Raw genomic sequence first — 22,572 nt, 5'->3', positions numbered from 1 at the left:
GGTGGTGGACCCCATGTCACCTGGGGCATTGGTGAGGATCTGGCCATGTGTCTTTTGTTGCCCAGCAGGCTAGCTGGGCTCTGTTCACATCAGGACAGAGGGGTTCCGAGCAGAGCAAGAACAGTCAAACTCCAATGTGCAAGCAACTTTCAAGTCTCCGCATATGTCACATTTGCTTTGACTCACTGGCTGAAGCAAGTCACAAGGCCAAGCCTAGGGTCAGTGTGGGAGGGAGGTACCCAGGGTGGGTTATATTTGTGGCTGTTTTTGCAAACAGTCTGCCACATGCCCTCTATAAGCAGGTATTAATATCTACTTCTCAGGGTTGGTAAAGGGTTAAATGAGCTAATGCATGTGAGGTTGTTGAGTAATAACTATCTAGCCCAGCGAATGTCTTGATGAATGTTCCCCTCTTCCCTTCCCCGGGAAGCTTGCCAAATGTTATAGACTAGACCCCGATCCCCTGACTTCTAATGAAATGCTTTTTCCAGATCACCAAATGTTGGGAAACAGGAGAGCCTATATGGCCCTTCACTGGTGCAGGACTTAAGGACTGGACAGCAGCTCCAGCCCTGCTTCTTTCTAAATGCAGTTACCATATATTTCAAAAGTCCGCCTCCCTCCCCAGAGAGCTGCCTTTTCAGCGCATCCCTGAAAGTGGTCCCACAGAACACCAGCTAATTCCCTTAATGCCTCAGGGGCCTGTCATTCCTGCTCGCCTCATTTGTCCCTGCTCAGCATCCCCGGGGTGGCTGCTCTCCACGTGATCACCCACAACTAGCTAAGAAAGGCACCCCTCCTTCAAGCACACACATCTCACACAATAAAGGCAGAGGAGGGAAAAGACAGCTTCCGCTGTCTTGGCCTTTTCAAGAGGTTCATTTAATTCCCCTTCTTTCCAGTTGTATTTTTGGCCACTTTCTCACTAGTTTCTGTTTTTCCCATTTCCTTCAGAAACTGAGTAGAGGCTTTTTTTATAGGCTTTTTTTCTCACTTTAAATCCCTCTGATGGGTTCAGTTACCTGCCCCCCACTTCACTGTGTCCCTCAGGGTAATGGCTGGGGCACCTCCCTCCTTCCCTTGTCTCCTTCTAATCCCCTTTCTCGTGTCTACATGTAACGCTTAGGTGTCATGACTGTGTTTGCAGGTCTCTTCCAAGGGTCTAGTGTCTGGGGTGCTTTCAGACTGAGACTCTAGGGAATTCTAGGGAGCTCTGAGCCTCATATATTCTACATTTTTTTTCTCCCCTGACTCCTTTTCCCCAGTTTCTCCAGAATTATTTTCTTGGACTCTCACTCCCTCTTGAGGCTCTAGTCCTGACACAGAGCTAAATATTCCAAGAGAGAACACATTCTCAGCAAATCCCCACCCCGCCCCACCCCCCCCGCCCCATTCAGAACCAGCCCATCCTTGCTTTTTGTTCCTTTTGTTGAGTACCTGTGCCACGTTCTCTATTGCATCGGTGCTAATAATTACAACAACTCTGTGAGTTAGGTATTGTTATCACCACGTTACAAATGCAGAGACTGAGGCATAGGGAATTTAAATAATTTGCCCAGAATCACAGAGGTAGGAGGTGACAAAGGCAGGATTCAACTCTAGCCAGTTTGGCTGTGTGTTGGTTTGTCAGATCTGAAGCTCATTTTGAGCAGAGACAGTCCTCCTAATTAATTCTCACCCTGGCCCAATGCCTGGAATTCTGAGCTCCTGCATACCTATCACCAGGTAGAATTAAAAGGAACAGAACGTAGTGTGGGCACAGATCTCCCCGCATATCACATCAAGCTCCCTCACTTGAGGTCCAGCATTCCTCATGCACTGGGAGAGAGCGAAGGAATGCGGAATAGTGGGTGGCAGACACAGCAGCACAATATGTGTGTGTGTGTGTGTGTGGGTGTGTGAGAGAGAGAGAGACAGAGACAGAGACAGAGACACCGTAGTGTAGCTTAGGAAAGCATCTATTAAACCCATCATCCTGGATAACTGCTCAGTCTCACAGACTTCTTCGGTTCACCTCAGTCTCCCTTGTGGAATATTTTCCCTTTGAATCTGCTGTTTCTTTTTTGATGCTATTATTGTATTTGTGCTCTGGACCTGCTCCCAGAGGCTGATGGGCAAATAGTGCATTTCTACTGAATTGAGGCAATAAGTAGATAAATAATGCAGTCTCTCCTTTGGAGTGTTCTTTGCCTTCTGTGTCATAAATCTGCTCCCTGTTTAACTTTAGACAAATACCTCCTCTCTGATTTGGCTTGTTCCTGTAATCCAGGAGGCTGCTGAATTGGCCAATAGGCCTAAGAGCATAGCCAAGTGCAGTTAGGAAACTAACAGAGAGCAATTATTGTCATTTATTGAGACTACCAGTGTGCCTCTTTGGGAGAAAGCAGGTTGGTAAAAAATCATGTGGGTGAATGGGAACTTATGGAGTTTTTTGGGTGCTGGAGGAGTGTTTACTCCTTATCTGCCTGGAGTCCAGGTATCTGCACAGAAGCTCTGGACGAACCCTGTGGATCAGCACCACTGCCTTGTTCTATTCCCTGCTGCGTTTGTGACTTACCCACAGACCCTGCGGCTTACTTAGCATCGAGGCTGGTAGGGTCGATTGTGTCAGTGTCCAAGGGTTCAGCCTTCATACGTCTACTTGGCTTCTTTGGTTCTTTGGAGATAATTGTACTTCTCTAAGCACAGTTCCTGTACCCCAAGCATGTGGCACTGGCCAGAAGGATAGATCAGACAGGCAAGTGGGAAGAGCTCAGCCCAAATATGTCACCAACCTTAGGGGAAAAGCAGACCTGCATGTGCCCCAGGTGATGCCATCATTTGCACCTCTTCTTGAACCTGCCCCTTCCCTGCATTCCCTTAGCTTCTTTCACCTTGACCATGTCAGCAATCTCCCAACTGGTCTTCAGGCCTTTGGTTTGTCCTTCTAATCCTCTGCAAGAATGCTTATTGTGAAATCACATTTGATTAAGCCGCTTCCTTGTGTAAAACCCTTCGATGACTCCCCCTGCCTAGAGAGTGAAGTCACAGCTTGTTGGCATGCATACAAGTGGCTCCCTAATCTGGCTGTGGCTGACCTTTCCAACTTTGTCTTTTCCTGCTCCTCACCCTTCTCTTCCACACTTTAAGTTTCAACTATTTCGAACTGCGTTTACAGAACCCTGAATTACTGTGGATTTTCACACCTTAATGCATTTGCCCATTCTCTGATATATAGCTGATCTGTCCTGGCCATCTATTGCTGCATAACAAACTACCCCAAAACTTAGTGGCTTAAAACAATCATGCATTATTAACACAAGTTCAGCTGAGTGGTTCTCATTTGGAATCCCTTCTGTCATTGAAGTCAGATGATGGCTGAGGCTGGAGTCATCTGAAGTTATTTCATTTATGCCTGGCACCTGGGCTAGGATATCTGGAACAGCTTAGGCTGGCTAGGCATCTCTCTCCCTCTCTTCACACAACCTCTCTATGAGGCTACTTGGACCTCCTCACAGTATGGCAGTCTTGGGGAAGCTGGACTCCTTACATGGCATCTGGCTTCCCACTGAGTGTGCATTCTAAGAGACCCAAGTGGAACTTAGAGGCTTCTTATGACCCAGCCTTGGAATTCTCTCAGCATCATTTCTACCATTTTCTTTTGGTCAAAGCAGTCACAGGCCAGCTGAGATTCAAAAGGGTGGAGAAATGGACCCCACCTCTTAATATAAGATTCCCTTGCCTATCTATAGAACGTAGGAATTGATAATGGCCATCTTGGAGATAAATAGCTACAATGTCTTTCACCCTCTTTTTCTCCTGGCAAATTGCTTTTTATTCATTTAACACCCAGTTATACGTCACTTTTATGAAGTCATCCCTCTTCAGTCAAGGCAGAGTTAGCCTCCAAGTCTAAGAAAGTTATTCTGGAGAAACTAGGAAAATAAGTCAGGAAGGAAGACTGGTTCTTTTTTTTTTTAAATAAATTTATTTATTTATTTAATTTATTTATTGGCTGCATTGGGTCTTCGTTGCTGCACACGGGCTTTCTCTAGTTGCTGAGAGCGGGGGCTACTCTTCATTGTGGTGCACAGGCTCCTCGTTGCAGTGGCTTCTCTTGTTGTGGAGCATGGGCTCTAGGTGCGTGGGCTTCAATAGTTGTGGCACACAGGCTCAATAGCTGTGGCTCACAGGCTCTAGAGCACAGGCTCAATAGTTGTGGCACACGGGCTTAGTTGCTCCGTGGCATGTGGAATCTTTCCAGAGCAGGGCTTGAACCCATGTCCCCTGCGTTGGCAGGCAGATTCTTAACCACTGCACCACCTAGGAAGTCTGAAGACTGGTTCTTGAGCATGTATCTGTTACCATCCTCGTCACATTGCATCATACTTGTTGGTGTTTCTCCTACTTGATCATACTTTTTTTTGAGGGCTGGGCTATACCTGATTCATCTCTGTGTCCTTAGGATCTATCTTAGCAACCAGCACAGGTGCTCAATAAATAGTGGTTGAGGAAAGTGAATTCAGCTACTGCTATTTTGTCATTTTGTCCCCAGGGCCTATTACTCTTGGAGTCCAGCAATGTCAGACACAAAGAATTTGAGGATCCCCTCCAGTGTACCCAGCAAATCAGCTTCCATTAGGGGGCTCCAGTTCTCTGTAATTTGGGCTTCCACAAGGTTAATAACTACAATATCGAGTGTGTATTGAGTGTTTATCATGTGGAGGCATTGTTCTAAGCACTTTATATGTATTAATTAATCAGCCCTCACAATCTCATCTTCCCTATTGTTATTGTGATCTTCCGGATGATGAAACGCAGGGAGGCTAGGTAATTTCTCCAAGGTCGCAGAGCTGTGATATAGACCAGGCTCCAGGGTCCGTATTCTTGGCCTCTGTGCTCTCCACTAATGGTCTGTCCTGAACTCAGCATTTTCAGTGCATGTTTAGCAGAATGTCACAGAGATAATAAGGGGTGTCACGTGAGGAACATCAAAAGAACAGACTGTTTAACCTGAGGAAGAGGTTAACTGGAGACAAATTCCTATGGATTCAAATATTCAAAGGACTGACTTGTTTTCAGCACCCTCTGTTGGAGTTAAGATGAGTGGTGCCTTGGTGAGACAGAGACCATTCTCATCGTGATGTTCCCCCAATACTTTGGGCTGCTCTGAAAAATCATGTCTCACACCTCTTGGAGGATGTTTGCCAATGTCCCTTTTGACATTAATTGTCCCATTTTCCTCCACCACCTTTTATCTGGTTTGTGAAAAAGGTGGTATTTCCTTACCTGGCATGAGTTTTTGAAAGTGAAATTTGTTTGCTAAGCACTAAGCAGTTTTCAGATGGAGAAGAGCATAGGCTGTGCGCGATTATGCGTTCCCATTCTCTCTGAGCTTCATGTACCTAGAGGCTCAGCCATCAGAGTGAGCTTAAATAACACAGAAGGCATGACGCCTTGATATCTCTGACTTTAGCAAGATTTACTAGTACCTATCTGAATAACGCAAGGTTCTTTTTTAATATTGAGACAATTGTGTATTTCATCCTTTGAAAACATCCATATTCATAATTACCAATTAGTACCCTGATTTGGCAAGTTCCTGGCCACAGTAGTAACTGAAATGACATACTGCACATTGGAAACTATTCCCTCTACCAACAGACATTGGCTAAGTCCACATTGATGTAATAACAGGGTTTCTCAGCACCGCCAAAAGTTGGTGAGCCCCTCAGCAGAATTCAGAGGCTGGAATACTTAGGAGAACACTCCTGCGAGAGCTATCAGGCCTCAGCACCCTGTGTCCTTATTAACGTGGTGCTTCTTTTTCACATGTCTTATCTCTCCCAGCCAAAGACCCGTCCTCGCCGGGGAAGGCAGAGAAAGACCCTCCAAAGAGCCACCCCTACTCCGTGGAGACCCCTTATGGCTTCCATTTAGACCTGGACTTCCTCAAGTATGTGGATGACATCGAGAAGGGAAACACCATCAAAAGAATTCCTATCCACAGAAGGGCCAAGCAGGCCAAGTTTAGCACTTTGCCCCGAAACTTCAGCCTTCCCGACAGCGGGGCTCGCCCTCATGCTGCTCTTTCCCACCCGAACTGGTCCCCAGCGGTGCCGAGGAAGGTGTCGCTAGGAACAGAGGCGCGAGCCCAGCCGCTGCCGCTCGGTGATCACCTCCAAGCCACCGGCGGGAGCGAGGTGAGCTACCACCGGAAGGCCCTGCTGGCGGAGACCGCCAGACAGCTGGAGGCCGCTACTCCTGGGGAGGCGGAGCTCGCCTCCGGGAGTGGGCGGCCCCAGCTTTTGAGAGCGTCCAGCATGCCAGCCACGCTGCTGCAAAACAGGGCCGCAGAGGACCCGAGCCTGACCTCAGGTCCCCCCACCCCGCCCGCCCTCCCCCCACTTCAGGGAGAAGGCGGTGTCTGCGATGGTGCCTTTGGCCCAGCGGAAGGATTTGCAGGTTTTTCCAGCTCCACCCCGAGAGCAGCAACCCAACCAGAAGTCAGAGAGCCTGGAGACCTGGTGCCAGGGATTCCGGAGCTGATCCGGGAAGGGCCTGAGCCTCCAGAGGGTGAAGAAGAGGCTCCAAATCACCTCTTTTTCCCAAGTCCTCCTTTCTCATCCCAGAATGCACGTGCAGTTCTAGAGGATGCAGAAGACCAACAGGAAAGCAGAGAAGCCAGCGTGGTGGTCACGACCCCCGGCTCCCCAACACCAAGCCCCCCACCTCTGCCGTCACCCATCCCTGAGAATGAGCTCCCCCTAGGAGAAATCGAGCTCAATATCAGCGAGATCCCACCGCCGCCACCTGTAGAGGTAGACGTGAGAAGCATTGGGGTCCGGGTCACGGAGGAAAGCCTGGGCCTTGCCTCCCTGGATCTTGGCAGCATCTCCAGCCTGAAGCAGCTGGTCTCGGATCTTGAAGGCGAACTGTCTGGAAGAACTGAGGAACTGGCCCAAGTCAGAGCTGCCCTCCAGCGGCAGGAGGAGGAAATCAAGGCTAGGGGGCAGAGGATTCGAGAGCTAGAGTGCACTGTAGTTCAACTGACAGAAAAGCTTAGCCACGAGAACACCAAAGATGCTCAGGGCCAGACTGATGCCATGGTCAACGCTGACCCTCTGCACATACTTTTGACCAGGGAGTCGTGTGACAAGAGCATTGGGGTCAACCTTTTGGGCAGCACGGGATCTGAAAGCTGGGGGGCCAGGGGAGAGGGGAATGGCTTCCTGTGGGAGCAGGAAAATCACAAAGTGAGGGATTGGAGCCCAGCAGAACTTGTGTCACCACCCCAGCTGTCACTGCCACAGGGATCCGAGATGGTCCTCACCCCCTCTTTACATAGCTGCCTCTCCACTGAGCTCAGGATCGAAGAAGGAGGCTCTGAGCAGGAGGGAGGCCCTCAGTGGGGAGCAGAGGGTCCGGTCAGGGGAGCAGGGGGCTCTCCAGGGAGCAGCGAGAGAAAGGCTCCCCAAGCAGGGAGGGAGGAGGCCGGTTCAGAGCTCCCGGGGAAGGAGCGCCCAGGAAGGCCACCAAGCTCACCCACCGATGCCACTCTTGGGCAGTATGTTAAGAAGATCCAGGAGCTCCTGCAGGAGCAGTGGAGCTGCCTGGAGCACGGGTACCCGGAGCTGGCCCGCGCCATCAAGCAGCCTGCCTCCAAGCTCAGCAGCATCCAGAACCAGCTACAGAGCTCCCTCAACCTGCTGCTGTCTGCCTACTCAGCCCAGGCTCCGCCCCAGAAGGAGCCCCCGGACCCCTCCTCCTCCCCGCCGATGGGTAAATACTGGTGCCTGAGACAGGGAACCATTTCTTCTTGATGAGTCAAAGGGGAAAAGGGTTTTAATTGCATGCATATGTTTTTTGTTTTTTATTTTTTTTTGTTTTTTTTTTTTTTAAAGATTTAAGCACATCCAGGAACCCAGTGGAATAAAAACTGATCTCTGTTAACAGTGGAGGCTTGGAACCCCTACTCTTGTCCTTGTTTTAACATTGGGACTGACTGCAGGGCCACCATGTGCAGCTGTTCAGATAGCACAGGGCGCAAAGATGCCAGAGGGTAAATGGGAGCTGAAACCCAGCCCACACTTGCCAAGCCTGCAGTACTGTGTCTGCCTAGAGAGGTGCCTCTTTCTCAATTGCATTGTGCAAAGGCGATGTCTAGGGTGAAGAAGAGCCCTGGCTGTGGGTGCTTTAAACCTCTGCCTTCCTTAATTGTTTCTTGAGCTCTTGCATTCCTGTGGTCCTCCCCAGTTCTTGCACATTAAAGGTTTTTTTGTAGCCTTGTTTTGGAGGAACACTATACTGAGATCTGAAATATTTTACTGAATTGTTTTCTCTCTCTCCTCTCTCTTTGTGTGTGTTTGAGAGAGAGAGAGGAGAGAGAGAGAGAGAGAGAGATTGAGTGATACTCACATGTGGAAGTCAACCCTTTTTCTGAGCGGCATTTCCTCCCATAACAGATCACACACTCCTCTCTGTTAAGTGGAACCACATTTTGCTTTGCTCAACGGGCAGCAGCATGTGAGTCTGCTTCCTGCCACAGATCACAAATGAGCTGTTTTCTCATTACTTTGGGGCTAGTTGTAGTCTTACCCATTGTGAATTGCCTCCTGTCCCTTTGAGCCCAGCAAAGAAGACTTGTGCGCTTGCTCATGTGTTTTCTGTGCCTACCCCACATCACAAGTGTCAACTGGCTTGTGAGCCAGGAAGGACTGCTGAGGTGCCCTCGAGCAGAAGTGGATGCTGGACCAGGGGTGGGGAAGCCTAAGATCTGTTCCTGCTCTGTCATTCACTGAGCAAATCTGAGCCTCAGATTTCCCCAGACTAAGATAGGAACAATAATGGCACCCACGCCACATGGTTCAAGGACACTCCAATAACTCTACTGTCATCCACACGTAGAGGGTTTGTGAACAGGAACAATTTGTCTGGCCTTGGCCGGAAGGCTGGGGCACCTCAAAGACCCTCAGTATATTTGATTTACATTATCTAGCTCCCTTTCTGCCTCTTCACACACCTTCAACCTGTGTCCCCTCAAAGCAAGAGTTGCAGTTCTGCTGCATTCTGGGGGCATCCCCAAAATATGCTAACCTGTGATGTTGTGTCTGCCTAGAGATCTCCCCGTCGACCAGCCTTAAATCCATAATGAAAAAGAAAGACTATGGCTTCCGTGCAGGAGGTAATGGGACCAAAAAGAACCTTCAGTTTGTTGGGGTTAACGGTGGGTAAGCATCGCTCGTGCAGCCCGGACTGCTCCCCACACTACCTCTCCCGCTGTTGTCTCGAGCACTCTCTTTTCCTAGGCGGATGCATCCGGTTTTCATTCTCCTTCAAGGGAATTAGTCTCAACAGCCCTTTAAAACTCCCTCTCGGGTTTGCATGTGTTTGGCTCCTTGCCAGCTGTGGTGGTCTGTTGGATCCTATGCTTTTAATATGTCTTGGCTTTGGTGTTCCCTCCGGCCAGGATTCCTGTGCCTTCTGGGAGTTTGGGGGACACATGAGCCCTTTGAGGAAGACGTTTAATCTGAACCACAACACCGAATCTAGGACAAACTCTTAATTTGTAGAATTTCAAATTTCACTCTTTTAATTTTTTCCTTCCTTTAACTAACTTACAGCAAAGTAAACCAATGTTTTTTAGGATGAAGAAAAATGACCAGTGTCTCTTGACTCAGAACATATAAACCAGACCTTACAGAGTGTAGAGAGGAAATCACTGGATTTAGAATAGTTTCCAAATCAGTCATTCAACAAACATTTATTAAATGCCGACAATGTGTTTGGTGGTAGGGATACAAAAGTCAAGGAAATCATGGTCCCTGCCTTTAACTCACAGTTTGGACGTGGGCAGAGATGAGACAGAAGTAAAGAGGGAATGCTGACAGGCTGAGATGAACTCTGGCAGAGCAAGAAGCGGAGGATGGTAGGAAAGCCCGGGGCAGGGGCATCGGGCCCAGCCAGGGTGGGCCCAGGGGGCTGCCCGGAAGGGGTCAGGACCCCTGCTAATTTGGGTGAGACCAGAAGGAAGACAACAGATTCAGGCAAGGGTGACGTCACCACGGTTGCAGGTTCTGAGAGGGAAACGTCAGGTTGAAATGAGATGTCACAGGAGGGTTGCTGTTCCCACTCCTGCTGCTGTCAGACACGGGCCTGAGAAGAAACCATTTTTTCCTGAGCTTTCACCAGTTTGTGTACAGAAAGGAGACTCAGCCTAACTTCAAAGTCTAAAGCAGGTCCTAGCTCTCCCCTGCTTAAATACTTGCAAAAGTACCAGCTTTGTACTCATCTCTTGCCACTGGCTCTGGCCTTTCTTCCTCAAACATGCTTAGTCACGCTGATCTTGGGGTCTTTCTATTTGCTGTTCCCTCCACCTAAAGTGCTCCTCTCCCAGATAACCCTCAGTTCCTGTCAGCCTGGTGCAGTGGTTCTCAACCTTGACGGCACCTTGGAAACTCTGGGGGAGGCTTTAAAAATACTGACGCCTGTGTCCCTTCCCGGAAGACTGGTTTAATTAGTCTCAGGTGCAGTACAGGTACTGGGAATTTGAAACACCCTCAAGTGATTCTAACATGCGGCCAATGTTAAAAAGTTCTGCTTGAATTAAAGTAGCCCCTCCTCCCATCACACTAACCCATGGCCTGTTATTAGTTCATTTATTGCTCTTATCGTTAACTGAATATATTGTTTTTGTGTTTATTTTTTGCCTTTCCCTGTTTATTGGAGCTCAGATAGGATAGGGACTTTGGTTATAACATTTAGAACAGTGCCTGGCACATAGTAGATATTCAATAAATGTCTGTTGAATGAATGAACTTCCGGGCGGGGTTTTTCGGAAACAATTCTAAGGTAAGAGCTGTTTGGTAAACGGAATACATCCCTCACTTTCTTAATCACAAAAGCAAAAGGTTGTTCCAAGCACAGTAGAGGAAGAAATATCTGGGATTTGAACAAGACAGAATGTGAGCATACCAGGGAGTAGGCTGGGTCTATAAATCCAGTGAGCACAGGGGCCTTATGTAGGGACCACCATTCAGAGAGAGGGCATGAGGGGGCTCAGTAGAAGCCATGGCCACTGGGCTCCCCTGGTCTCTGTGGCAGTGTCCTGTGGGCCAAGAACCCAAGATCTTCATCTTAACTGGAACATCCTCCATCAGAGGTCTCCTGGAGACCATCAGCAGAGCGATCAATAAATATTCCAAAACTCTCCTCCGTGGTCTCTGGTCTGCCACGTCAATAAAGTTGCGTGTAACTGACCACAAGGATCATTGCTGCAGAAGGAAGGCCAGTCAAGCGGTCCACAGCCTCACTTTCACTGTTTTAAGCCGTGGTTGAAACAGCAACTGAGAAAGGCAGGTGCTCAGTTCAAATATCCCAACTGTTCACGTGTCCCATGGAACCCTGCCAGGAGTGGACACACACGGTTCCTCCCTTGTCAAGTGTAAACTGGGCTAGAACGGGGGCCAAAGGGAGGCTTAAAACAATCGCCCAGAGATGTGAGGACTGGTCAGGAAATTCAGAGAACTCAGGGTGGGGGTGGGGGGCGTTTGCGTAGATCTGGGTCCCTCTCTAGACAGGACATTAGGATTCCAGAATCAAATGCTTTCGTGGGAACCTCGGATTGCCTGTCTGGATCATCTGAATGCGTCGGCCAGTTACGCCATGCGCTTTTTGTGTGTTTGTTGCAAAGAGCTTAGTTATTACCTTTTTCTCCCCCAAATGGCCTCAGGCATTAGAATCAGAGCTCTTAAAAGCATGTTCCTCTGACAGTAGGTTTCCTGGGAGTCCCCTTGCCCAGCCCTGCAGGTGTAGACAATGGAGGATGAGGTTAGCAAGCAGAAAAGTGTTACCTAAAGCCCACCGAGCTCTCGTTTGTGTTGACACGCGCGTCGGGCAAGAAACACAGAATGAGTGACCTTGTCTCCTTTCCCAGCTATGAGACCACCTCGAGTGAGGAGACCAGCGGTGAGGACAGCTCCCCAGAAGACTTGTCTGACAGCGAGGCTGAGAAGAAATGTGATGGCCCAGAATATAGGCGGGGCAAGGATGCCCACCTCAGCGGCAAGGGGGGCCAGGGCATCCCTGAGGGCACCCGGGACACAGACCAGGAAAGTGGGCCTGGGGAAGAACTCTCCCATCCCAAGGCGGAGAGGTGAGTCAGATGGGGACAGATGGGCACTTGATCCTCTGAGAAAGAGAAAGGGCATTTATTCACCCTTTTATCCAGTTGTTTGTTTATTTAATTCATTTACCCATCCATTCACCAATATTTATTGAGTTTCTCATCTATGCCAGGTACTTTACACTGGTTAAACTAAAGAGATCTAACTCCTGCCTTCATGGTATACGCTGTCATAGACAGAGCTCTGCATATGAAGCTAACATGGTCTTAGCCCTGAAAATGTGAAGGACTCTACAGGTATTCTCTTGATGTAATCCTCTAAAAATCTGTAAGGTAGACATTATTATAAGCCCCACTTTACGGATGTGGAAACATAGGCTTCCAGAAGTTAGTGACACAGCTCGCAGAGTGGGTCTTTCAACCAGGTCTTTTGTGATGCTCCCACATGTTTCTCTGCCTTTCCCGTTAGCCATGCTGACATAACCCTGTCTTTTAAAGTGATGAGAGGTCACGTGGCATGATGAAGAGAGTACTGTCTTTGGAGTCGGACACACTTGGATTCAAATCTTACGTCTGCTACAGTGCTACTTTAGACAAGCTACTTAAGCTGTGTTCGCCTCAGTTTCCTCATCTGTAAAATACGGATGGTAGCAACCCGATAGGTTTGATCTGAGGATTGGATGAAAAAAAGTATGTAAAGTGCTTACTGCAGTGCCTGCCACATAGTAGGCTCTGGATAAATGGGAGAAATGAGAATAGTAAGTACCATGCATTATCGTCACCATCATCCCCGGCCTCGTTGCTGAAGGAATGACAAGTGATGAATGGCGGCCGACTGTCCAGCAGGGCCGCAGGGCTGGTCCAGCATAGCAGTGCCGTAAGGATGTGATGAGAGCAGAGCTTCTCGGTGACCAATGCCATTGACTCCCAACCTAGGCTTCTCAGTGTTGAGTCTGCTCTTATGCTAGTGCAGGAGGAGTGCGTATCATTGAGAGCACCCCAGCTTAATCGATTTTCATTTTATTGACTCTATTAGCACTTACTGTATCCTTCATGGAAGAATAACCTGGAGAAATTTGCTGCTATGAAGTGGGTCCTTTGGATTTTTCAAGTCACTCAGAGAGAAAATGCTTGCTCCAAAGTCAGAAAGATAACCCTCCCTTTCCCAGCATGTCAGAAATGGCAGTTGGGCCCGTGGCCCCCCAAAAAATGCTTTGGTGGTCTGCTCCCGCCCTCCTGAAAACAGCAGGATCCAAAGGGCAATGTGCTTGACTCACTCTTCAGAAGAGTTCAGAAGCCAAGCCTCCCCATCAGGAGGCTGTGTTCACCCAGTATTTCTGAGGAATGCCTCTGACCCTGGGAAGTTGCCCAGTTTGGGTGTTTGAGTTGCTGAGAAGTAAAAGATGAAAGTGAAAGTCAAGGCAGGGGACTTTCTTTTTTTAATCAACATGGAGACTGATATATATATATATATTTTTTTTTTTTTTTTTTCTTTTCTCTTTAGATATAAACCCTCAGAAGAATTCCTTAATGCATGCCGGGCATTGAGCCAACATCTGCCAGAAGCTGGGACGGCCACTGACCAGCTCTTGGTACTCTGAGTTTTTCATCATCATGTAAAGATTGGTATCCTGTTTAAGTCTCACCTGGGTGACTTGTGTCCCGTGCCTGAGGCAGCAGTGTGGGTGTGCCTGGGTCCCTGTCGGCTGGGTGCTCTCTCATTTGCCCAACCTCTGCTGCCCAAGGTGATGTATTGTGCTGAGAAAGCAGATCCCATGCATGTGCGCAGGAACCAGGCCTGGGGCTCAGAGGCATTTGCCAAGTGTCATTACGTGTCCCACCCTCAGTGTGTCATAGAACTGTTTGCCGCTTAGGTTCAAAATTGCCTCGTAGTTTGAAAGAACCGGAGGTAGAGTGGAAAAGAGCAGGGAGACCATGGTTCTCTTCCCAGGACCACCATCTGTGAGATATTGGGCGAGGCAGTTCAATGCTCAGGGCCATGGATTCCTTATTAATAAAATGAAGGTGGTGGATCATGTGTCTCCACTACCCTCAGGCTCTGGCATTTCATTCTGTAGTCTTCACTGTTTTACTTGAAGTGCACCTATGGGTCCAGAGACCCAAAGCAAGAAAATACGTCTGCTTTCTCCTTAACACCGTCACGGCCCACAGAGATTTAAACATGTAAGGATTACTTTCTGCTTGAGTCAAGAGGTACTGGTGCAAACATATTTTCCCAAGTTGTGAGAGCAACTGATAAGACCCAATGTGTAACAGCTTGTAAGCATTTTTAAAGCCCATTTTGTTCTCCTTTGCAGAAAAGCCTTAGGAGTAAAAACGATCGATTAGCCCATTTTTGTTAGTATTTTATCTTTGCTGATTTGGCAAATAACTTATTCCCAGATTGTTAAAGAACCAATATGTGATGTGGATGTTGATTAAAACTCCTGCTACTTATTCCTAAATGAATTACAGAGCTAAGTTGTTTTCTGGATCTTCATTTAAAATCTACCACCGTGTTCCTTAATATTAAGATCTTTCTCCAGATTCTTCTGAAGATTCCATGGGTAAAGGAGATATTCTGATATGTAAAAAGTGTTTCAGTCACAAAAGATTCCACTGTTTCTGCCTAGAAAAGTGATCAGAGGACATGCAAATGTGACATCTCACCCACGTTTAGGATCAAAGCACAGGATACCTCCCTACCTTAGAGACAAAGCAGGTTATGCAAGGACCTCACTCTGTGGAGCATGGGAGATTAGGGACCCAGCCCTTTTTTCACCCCCCATTATATAGACAGGAAGAAAGATTCAAAAAGGTTATAGGACTTCCAAGGTCATACAGCTGAGCCAGGACTTAAGCCTGGCCCCACGGACTTAGTGACTCCTAATTCATTGCCCTTTCCAGAATGAATATGAAATCATCTCTAATAATCACAACCTCACTGTTTCTCCTCCCCTTTAGAAAAATAATCTAATCATTTTCCATTTTAAACACTTAGGTCATGTCACATGCAGAGCTGGTGTCATTTGCTCTGGGACTGTCCTCATTTGTGGTTCTAAAGGAGCTGATACTGCAGATGGTGGGGTCCTGCCATGGGTTGTTAAACCATTTTCTCTGAAGGTCCTAGCAAAGCTTAAAAGCCAAAAATAATTCAAGCACATCTGTTTGGGTTTTACTTCAAGGATAAACTGGGCATGTTGTTTGTCTTAGCTTTCAGTGTGCATTTTTCCCATTAGTAAAATGTGACTTTCCAGCTATGCCTGTTAAAAACATGCAAGTGCCCTGGTGGAGTCTGGACTAGGGTCAACATAGGCTGGTGTAGCCGCGTGAAAGAGGGGATTGTGGCTATCCTGTGCATATGGGGAATGTGATCTGAACGTACGGTAGTCTCAAACGGTCCCCAAGTAATGGGTTATGTTACTGGCTACTGTGTTGCTCTCCCAATCCTCCTGTCTACCTCACATGGGGGGCCGATTGCACAGGTTCAAAGTGTGCTGCGGCTTGGGGACCCCGCTAGCTCTGAGCCCTCTAGGAGTAAATGACATGGAGAGTTGGAGGGAGCTGACGGGATAGGAGTGGAAGCCTCCTAAGCTGACCTTTCCTAGTGGAAACTAACACCCCAGCTGGAGCACCCGGTTAGGTAACCTCCTGGAATTGGAATCTGTTGGTATTTCAGAAGCAGAGCTTGAACACCGTCAGTCAAGAGTGGTTCCGCATCTCTAGCCGGAAGTCATCCAGCCCTGCTGTGGTGGCCACCTACCTCCGTGAAGTCCAGCCTCATTCCCCACACTTGCTAAAGCTGCTTGTCAACTTGGCTGATGGCAACGGGAACACAGCTCTTCACTACAGCGTGTCCCACTCCAACTTCTCCATTGTGAAGCTGCTGCTGGAGACAGGTCAGAAACGGTTGCGTCTGTGCAGTCTGGGTCCCTCTGTGACAGGCAGTTCTTGTTCCCACGTCTTTCCAGAGAGGAGACTCTTCACTGTTCTGAGTTCCTTCTGTATTCTAGGAGCTGGGCTAAACCATTTTGCCTTTATTATGTCATTTATTCTTCACAACACTCTTGTGATGTGGATATTATTATTCTCATGCTACGAATGAGGAAACTGAGGCTCAGAGAGTTATAAAACTTGCTCAGGTCACAGTGCTGGTAAATGGTAGAGTTAAACTTTGTTTTCAGCTTGTCCAACTCCAGAGCTATAACACACTGCCTCTAGGAAAGGTCACATTTTACCATCTTTATACGTACTTTGTAACTAAAGGCATGGCTCCATTTGGTCAATTTGACTCAATTTGATTCATTCATCCTTCACCAGATAATGTGTGGATTACATGTGATGTCCATACTAGCTACCATCAGAGATGCAAAGGTGAGCCAGGTATGAGCCCTCTTCTGTCCAGGAGCTCACAGCCTGACGGTCAGGGTGGAGCAGGATGATGGCTTACAAGAGAGAGATGCAGAATGTGATTTCAGGACTCAGAACAAGTGAGATAATACCCTGTTTAGAGAGCAGGAAAGGTGCACTGCAGTGGATAGATTCCGGCAGACAGAGAAAAGTCCCAGGCCAATGAAGAAGAAAATGTCAAGAAGAAAAAAGATGGTTCACTGGGTCAAATACTGTACTGTAGTGTCTCTGAAGGGTGCTGCCTGGGGTTGGCAGATTTGGGGAGGGGTCACTGGTGACTTTGGAAACAATTGTTTCAGGGGCTTGTTGGGAGGAAACCAGATTGCAGAGGTGAAAGGAGTGAAGTGCATGGGATAGGGAAGGCAGTGATGTAGCGTAATAGCTGGAGAAGGCAGGAGAGGCTGTGGAGAGTTATTTTTGAGTGAATGGGGATGGAGGAGACCTGAATATGTTTGTTGGCTGAGAAGAAGAATCCAAGATAGAGAAAGAGAGAGAGAGATAGCAACAGACAGAGACAGAAAGAGACAAAGAAACAAAGAAAGAGAGAGATTAACGATACATGGGAGAGAAGATGCTTGATGGAGCAAGGTCTTCGAGGAGCGGGAAAAACCTGGAATCCACAGCAGAGGCAGATGAGGTCAGCCTAGAAAAGCTGCTGGGATATTTATTCCTCTGAGGTGGAAGCAAAAGGAAAGGAGGGTCGCTGAAGGCCCAGAGAGATGTTAAGGAGAGAAGGGAAGTGAGCATTAGGTCCTTAATTATTAAGAGTCTAGAGGAAGGGAAGACTCTTCCCTCTGGTGGAGAATCATTGCAGTTAGCCTTGATCTTCTCAGGAGCTGGAAAGGGTGATTAATAGTCAAACAAAGAATGCTGCGTCTGCTGAGATGACACCACAGGGCTTAAAGTGGAGTTTCTGCAGAGCGTGTGACAGCATCAAGCAGCCTAGGAGTGACGGTGCAGACAAGTGGGGGATGGGACCGACTGAAGGTGCATGGGTCCCAGGCAAATGTCATCTGTGAGTTTAGGAAGACTGTATGAGGGATATCTAGGAGGGTACCTATACGAGGTATAAAACCCCAAATGATCTCCACATATTAGGCCCTTTGCTAAGCACCTGGCACCTGAGATCTCATTTAATTGTCATGATAATCCTGTTATTAGGACAGTTATCCCTGTTTTATAGGTAATGAAAGTGACACTCAGAAAAGTCAACATACTTGCTCCAGATCACACAGTAACTGTGTTGCTGAGATTTGAAGCGATACCGTGGCATCCAGGAATAGGAGCACGTGCTAGAACTGTACACCCTTACTTAGGAAGCTGGAGGGGGAGTTTAAATAGGCATCAGGAAGTCTGAATTTTGGATCCAACAGCTTCCCCCCAACTTGAATCGTGTCCCCCCCAGCTTAAACCCCTCCCACAGCTTCCTTTTGCTCTTGGCCTTTAGGAATCCTGGATGGCCTGGTCCTGCCTGCCCTTGCTCTCTCTGCTGCCACCATGAACCCTCCTTCCCTCCACTCCAGCCACGTGGCCTCAGAATTGTCACACTCATTCCCTCCTTGGGACTTTTGCATTTTCTTTCCATTTGGACCCTTTTCCCTGAAACTCTTCTCATGACTGGCTCCTTCTCATCACTCAAGTCACAGCTCAAATGCCACCTCAGAAGACTTCTTGGTGTTCCATCTAAAGTGGCTGCCGCACCCCTCTCGAGCAGCCTGAAGGCCAGCTCTCTCCTTGTGTCTTTCCTTAGAAGATATTTGCTTGTCACTTCTATCTGAGTCTAACAGAACTCTGTTAACCCAAGAGAGGCTCTTGTCTGTCTCCTTCCTTTCAGTATCCCCAGCACCTAGACCAGTTCCTGGCAGGTGGTGGGTGTCGAGTGAAGATATTTGTTAGACGAACGAGTGGACAGATGATTCCTTGGAGTTAAGTTAAATTCCAGTAACATTCCAATTCTCCAAAATTCCATTAGGCAGCCTTGAGACTCTTTACCTGCATGGACAGCCTGTGGTTCTCTCTGCTTCCCACATCATCAGAGGAAGATGAAGTTACAGCTCTAACATTCTTCACGGATTCATGGATACCATAAAAATGGTAGCTCAGTTGAGAAAGGCATATAGTTAAAGGTGCATGCTTCTGGGTTACAGTTCCTGTGTTCAACGTTGGGGCCTTTCATTATAGACCATGAATAACAATACCACCGATAGTTTTTTGAGTGCCTTCCCCAACCTGGACACAGTGCTACACTACCATATGCAGTCCTTGCGGTGATTGTGAAGCAGATATTTAATGCATTTTCCAAGTGAGATAGCTGAGGCTCAAAGAGGTCAGGTTATGTGGTCAAGGTCACAGAGCCAGCAGGTAGCTAAGCCAGACTTCCAACCATGATCTGTCATCCTCCCAGCCTGGGCTTTTTCTACTACCCGAAACTAGGTTCCAGGGACACGGTGAGACCTTAGGCACACCTACTATGTGCACAAAACCCCTAAGACCCGTAATGTAGCACCTTCGTGTCTACGTAGCTCACAGACTTGCAGCCTGTTGAAGTCCTCCGGGTGGGCCAGGCCAGGCTGGAGAACTCACAACCTTTGATTTGATTGTTTTAAATTTCTGCTGATGTCGTCTGAGATCCAGTCAACACTCATCAACCCTAAAGTGGTTTGGAAGCTTTCCTCTTCAACATGCTGAAATAGCTCAACAGCCACAAGCATAAAGAATGAAGGGTGATGGGGTTGGAGAGATGGTCCGAAAGTGCCATCCCTTTCCCTCGCTGTAGAAGGGGTGTTGAGGAAGGCAGATTCTATCCCACTCCAAACTGGGCTACCTTCCCAGCCATTTGTGAAGTATCAGGAAGTATCTTACAAACCGCAAAGGGCTGCACAGAAGTCTCATCATTATTGAGAATAGAGCCATGAGTGCACCTCCACCAGCTTAGTCCTTTGTGATCCATCCTCTATTTTGCCAGGATGCCTCTGCAGAGGAGGAAGCTGACTGAGTTGGAGGATGTCCAGTCAAGAGCCTTTCCCTCACCTCTAGGGAGGGTTGGTTTACATCCTGGAACTGCTCAGAAGCATCTGCTGTGAAAGCCAGAGGGTCCTTTGCCCCTTTTCAGAGCCCCTGGGAAGGAGTTTGTCCTCACTCCACTGAGTTATAGGTTACATTTCTGAAGAGTGTATAAAGAATTGTAACCTGAGGCTCATTTACGCATCTTAAAAGCAAGCATAAAATAGTCATGGGGTAAACATTTTAAAGTCATTAATGAGGCAATGCAAATATTCCTGACTTTGTCAGAACAGAGTTGTGAGGCGATGCATGGAATTATTACTCGGCTTTCATAGCCCAGCTCGTCATGACAGTGGTCAGAGAGGCTTCAGGGAGGAAACTGCTGATACATGAGCCCCACTGTATCTACTAGCATCCGGGTCCACTATGACACATTTCTCAAAAATTGTTTGGGGTGGAGTGGAGGGAATGTCAACAAATTGTTGGGTTTTTTCCCCCTTGCACAGAACTTATAAGTAACCCTAACTGACATTTTGTCATAAACCAGATTTGTTACAGTGAATATCTAAGTCTTCCAAAGCAAGTAGCAAGGATGTAAAGACAAGAATACCATTTTGGACAATAATAGTAATAATTAGTAATAAGAGCTAATACTTGTTGATTGTATATTACGTGCTAGGTGCTGCTCTAAGTGCTTTTAATATATTAACTCATTAAATTTCATAGTAACCTTATAGGTTCCATTATGATCCCCATTTTACAGAAGAAATGCTAAGAAAGTCTCAAACTTGTTCTACTGAGATAGGTTTATTATTGTCCCAAAGAGACACATAGATTTTTCATATGAGCAACAGTGCAGGGAAGATTTGGTTTTCCACACTGTACCACCCTTAAGAGGTGGGGGCCTTCAGACAAGAGGTAACAGGCTGATGATTTCCTGTGTCTCCTTTGGTGGGAACGGTTATGAATGCATATCCCCAGGGTTAGAAAGCAGAAATTTCTTTTGAGTTCTCATTTAATACTTCATCTTAAAAATATTCCAGTTTTTCATTCTGTTGTGAAGTGTATATTCTTAATTGCTTTAATATAAAAATTTGTGAAGTGTTTTTTTTTTTCCGCTCTGCTTTTCAAATGAAATGGTTATTCCCAGAAGATTTCCTGTGTTTATCCTGGGGAGTTTTTCATGTCCCCTTGTCTATTGCACAAGATATCACTAGTCTTTGAAAAGACCTACAACCACTGCCAGAGGCTTAAGAGTTACATATAGATATAGAGCCAGACCTGAAATACACGCCCGTGGGCAACGCGAGGCCGTGTGAGTGATGGGCTCTAGTGCTGGATAGACCTGTGTCCTGGTCTCACTTCTCCTTCACTTGGACAATTGATGTAGCTTCACTGACCTTCACGGTTCTAATCTGTATAAAGGGAATAATGTCTGTGCTCCACTTTACAAAATGAAGTCAAGGTCATTAGCCCCCTTCATCATCTCTGACTCTCCTGTAGACCTTTCTTGCTGGATATCCTCAGAAAACTTGTAAAGAAAAGTGGCCACTGTTAAAGGCTACTGAAAATGTAGAACAGAGATTCCACCACTGGGAAAGGATTGTTCTATGCTGTGGTGCTTTAACCAGCAGGCAGTGTCCTGTTGAGCAGTCTAAAGCCTGGCTTCCAGCCTCTTGGGAGTTGTTCCAGCTTTGGTGCTTCTCTTGCAGGTGTCTGCAACGTGGACCATCAGAACAAAGCTGGCTACACTGCTGTGATGATCACTCCTCTGGCTTCTGCAGAGACCGATGAAGACATGGCTGTTGTCTGGAAGCTCTTAAGAGAAGGAAATGTGAACATCCAAGCTACTCAGGTAGGAGGTGTGAACACAATCTCCTCTTTAATGACTGATGGCACCTCCCAGTTTTATTCTGCTGGTGGGGTGAGAAACTCCATGCAGGTCCATGTAGAGATTTTAACCCAAGATGTCTGGGCCCTCCTAATGGCATCTGTCCAAAGACTGGACATGTGGTTTCCTCAGAGCTTCCTGAGACCAAGACAGGCTGGGACAGAGGTTGTGAGTTTGTAAGCTACGTCCCGGTCTGAAACTGGGCAAATTCCATCTGGGTCTGACTCCTTGAACTGAATGTTCCCACAGTTAGCACCTTGAGAAGGCATTGCTGGTTGTGCTCTGGAAAGCCCCAGCAGGTGACCTACCTCGATCATAAATTACAAAGCAGTTCAGAGGGTTGGGATGTATCTGTTCAGCTTCTGGGCCCATCTGCTTGAGAACACAGAGTAGGGGTATGGCCCTTGGCTGGTAGGGCTTTGAGTTAGACAAAGCTCCATATGAAACAATGCGAGCATCTCAAAAGGCCACTTACCCATCTTTGGCTAATAGGAGGACAAGTAGGGTGCATTCCACTCTCCTTTTCCTCCCAGAGTGATCATCAGTGTGGCCTAACTCAAGAACTGTAAAGGGTCTAAGATTTTACTCTATCTTAAAGCTACAAGCTAGCCTGCCACAGCGTCATGGATGCTGGCAGAAGACACAGGACTCTTGTGCCGGAGACAAAGGGCAGTGTATTACTCACAGCAGTAACAGTCGTCAGAGTACTGGTATTTATACCCATTCTGGGAGTCCCAGTAGCCACAGGGCGGTGTGAGGAAGACCAGATTCCTGCGTGCAGAGTGGGTTGTGTTACTGCAGAGGAACCCTGAGCTTAGGGAACCTGAATCTTTCCTACTGGATAGTAAGCGTGTCTGCCCTCTGTTCTGGAGGAGAGAGTGTCTCTCTCTTCCAACGCTGTTCCTTGTACATTCATCCTTAAAAAGATAGTCTAGAACCAAAGGCCAGTTATTGCCTCACTCACGAGATGTGCAGAAAGTCGAAAGACCCATAGAAAATTGTCTCTCAACAATCTAACTCTGTTATCCATCCCACCCCAATGGGGTGAATGCAGCCTAACCTGATGGCCAAGTCACTTTGCACACTTCACATAATAGCAGTCCTACTGGTGGCAAGAAACAGACATTTGGAGCTTACTTTCTGGTTTTCAAAGTGTTTTCACCCA

The 22,572-nt window shown here is 47.4% G+C and overlaps 1 protein-coding gene across 2 annotated transcripts in view; it reads left to right on the top strand.

Annotated features, from left to right (window-relative positions):
• KANK4 (KN motif and ankyrin repeat domains 4) overlaps positions 1 to 22,572 on the top strand; it is a 31,249-nt gene that overhangs the window by 619 nt on the left and 8,058 nt on the right. The window contains exons 2-7 of one of the 2 annotated variants that reach the window (XM_057697912.1): positions 5,830 to 7,761; positions 9,098 to 9,209; positions 11,915 to 12,133; positions 13,608 to 13,695; positions 15,783 to 16,002; positions 21,229 to 21,371. In XM_057697912.1, coding sequence (XP_057553895.1) covers positions 5,830 to 7,761; positions 9,098 to 9,209; positions 11,915 to 12,133; positions 13,608 to 13,695; positions 15,783 to 16,002; positions 21,229 to 21,371 — 2,714 coding nt within the window. The remainder of the gene's footprint in view (positions 1 to 5,829; positions 7,762 to 9,097; positions 9,210 to 11,914; positions 12,134 to 13,607; positions 13,696 to 15,782; positions 16,003 to 21,228; positions 21,372 to 22,572) is intronic. The other variant, XM_057697921.1, reaches the window with a different exon arrangement.

This window comes from Hippopotamus amphibius, chromosome 1 (genome assembly GCF_030028045.1).
Source record: "Hippopotamus amphibius kiboko isolate mHipAmp2 chromosome 1, mHipAmp2.hap2, whole genome shotgun sequence".
NCBI classification, from domain to species: Eukaryota; Metazoa; Chordata; class Mammalia; order Artiodactyla; family Hippopotamidae; genus Hippopotamus; species Hippopotamus amphibius.
Note: the sequence above shows the minus strand (reverse complement) of the source record. Positions and strands in the feature narration are given on the sequence as shown.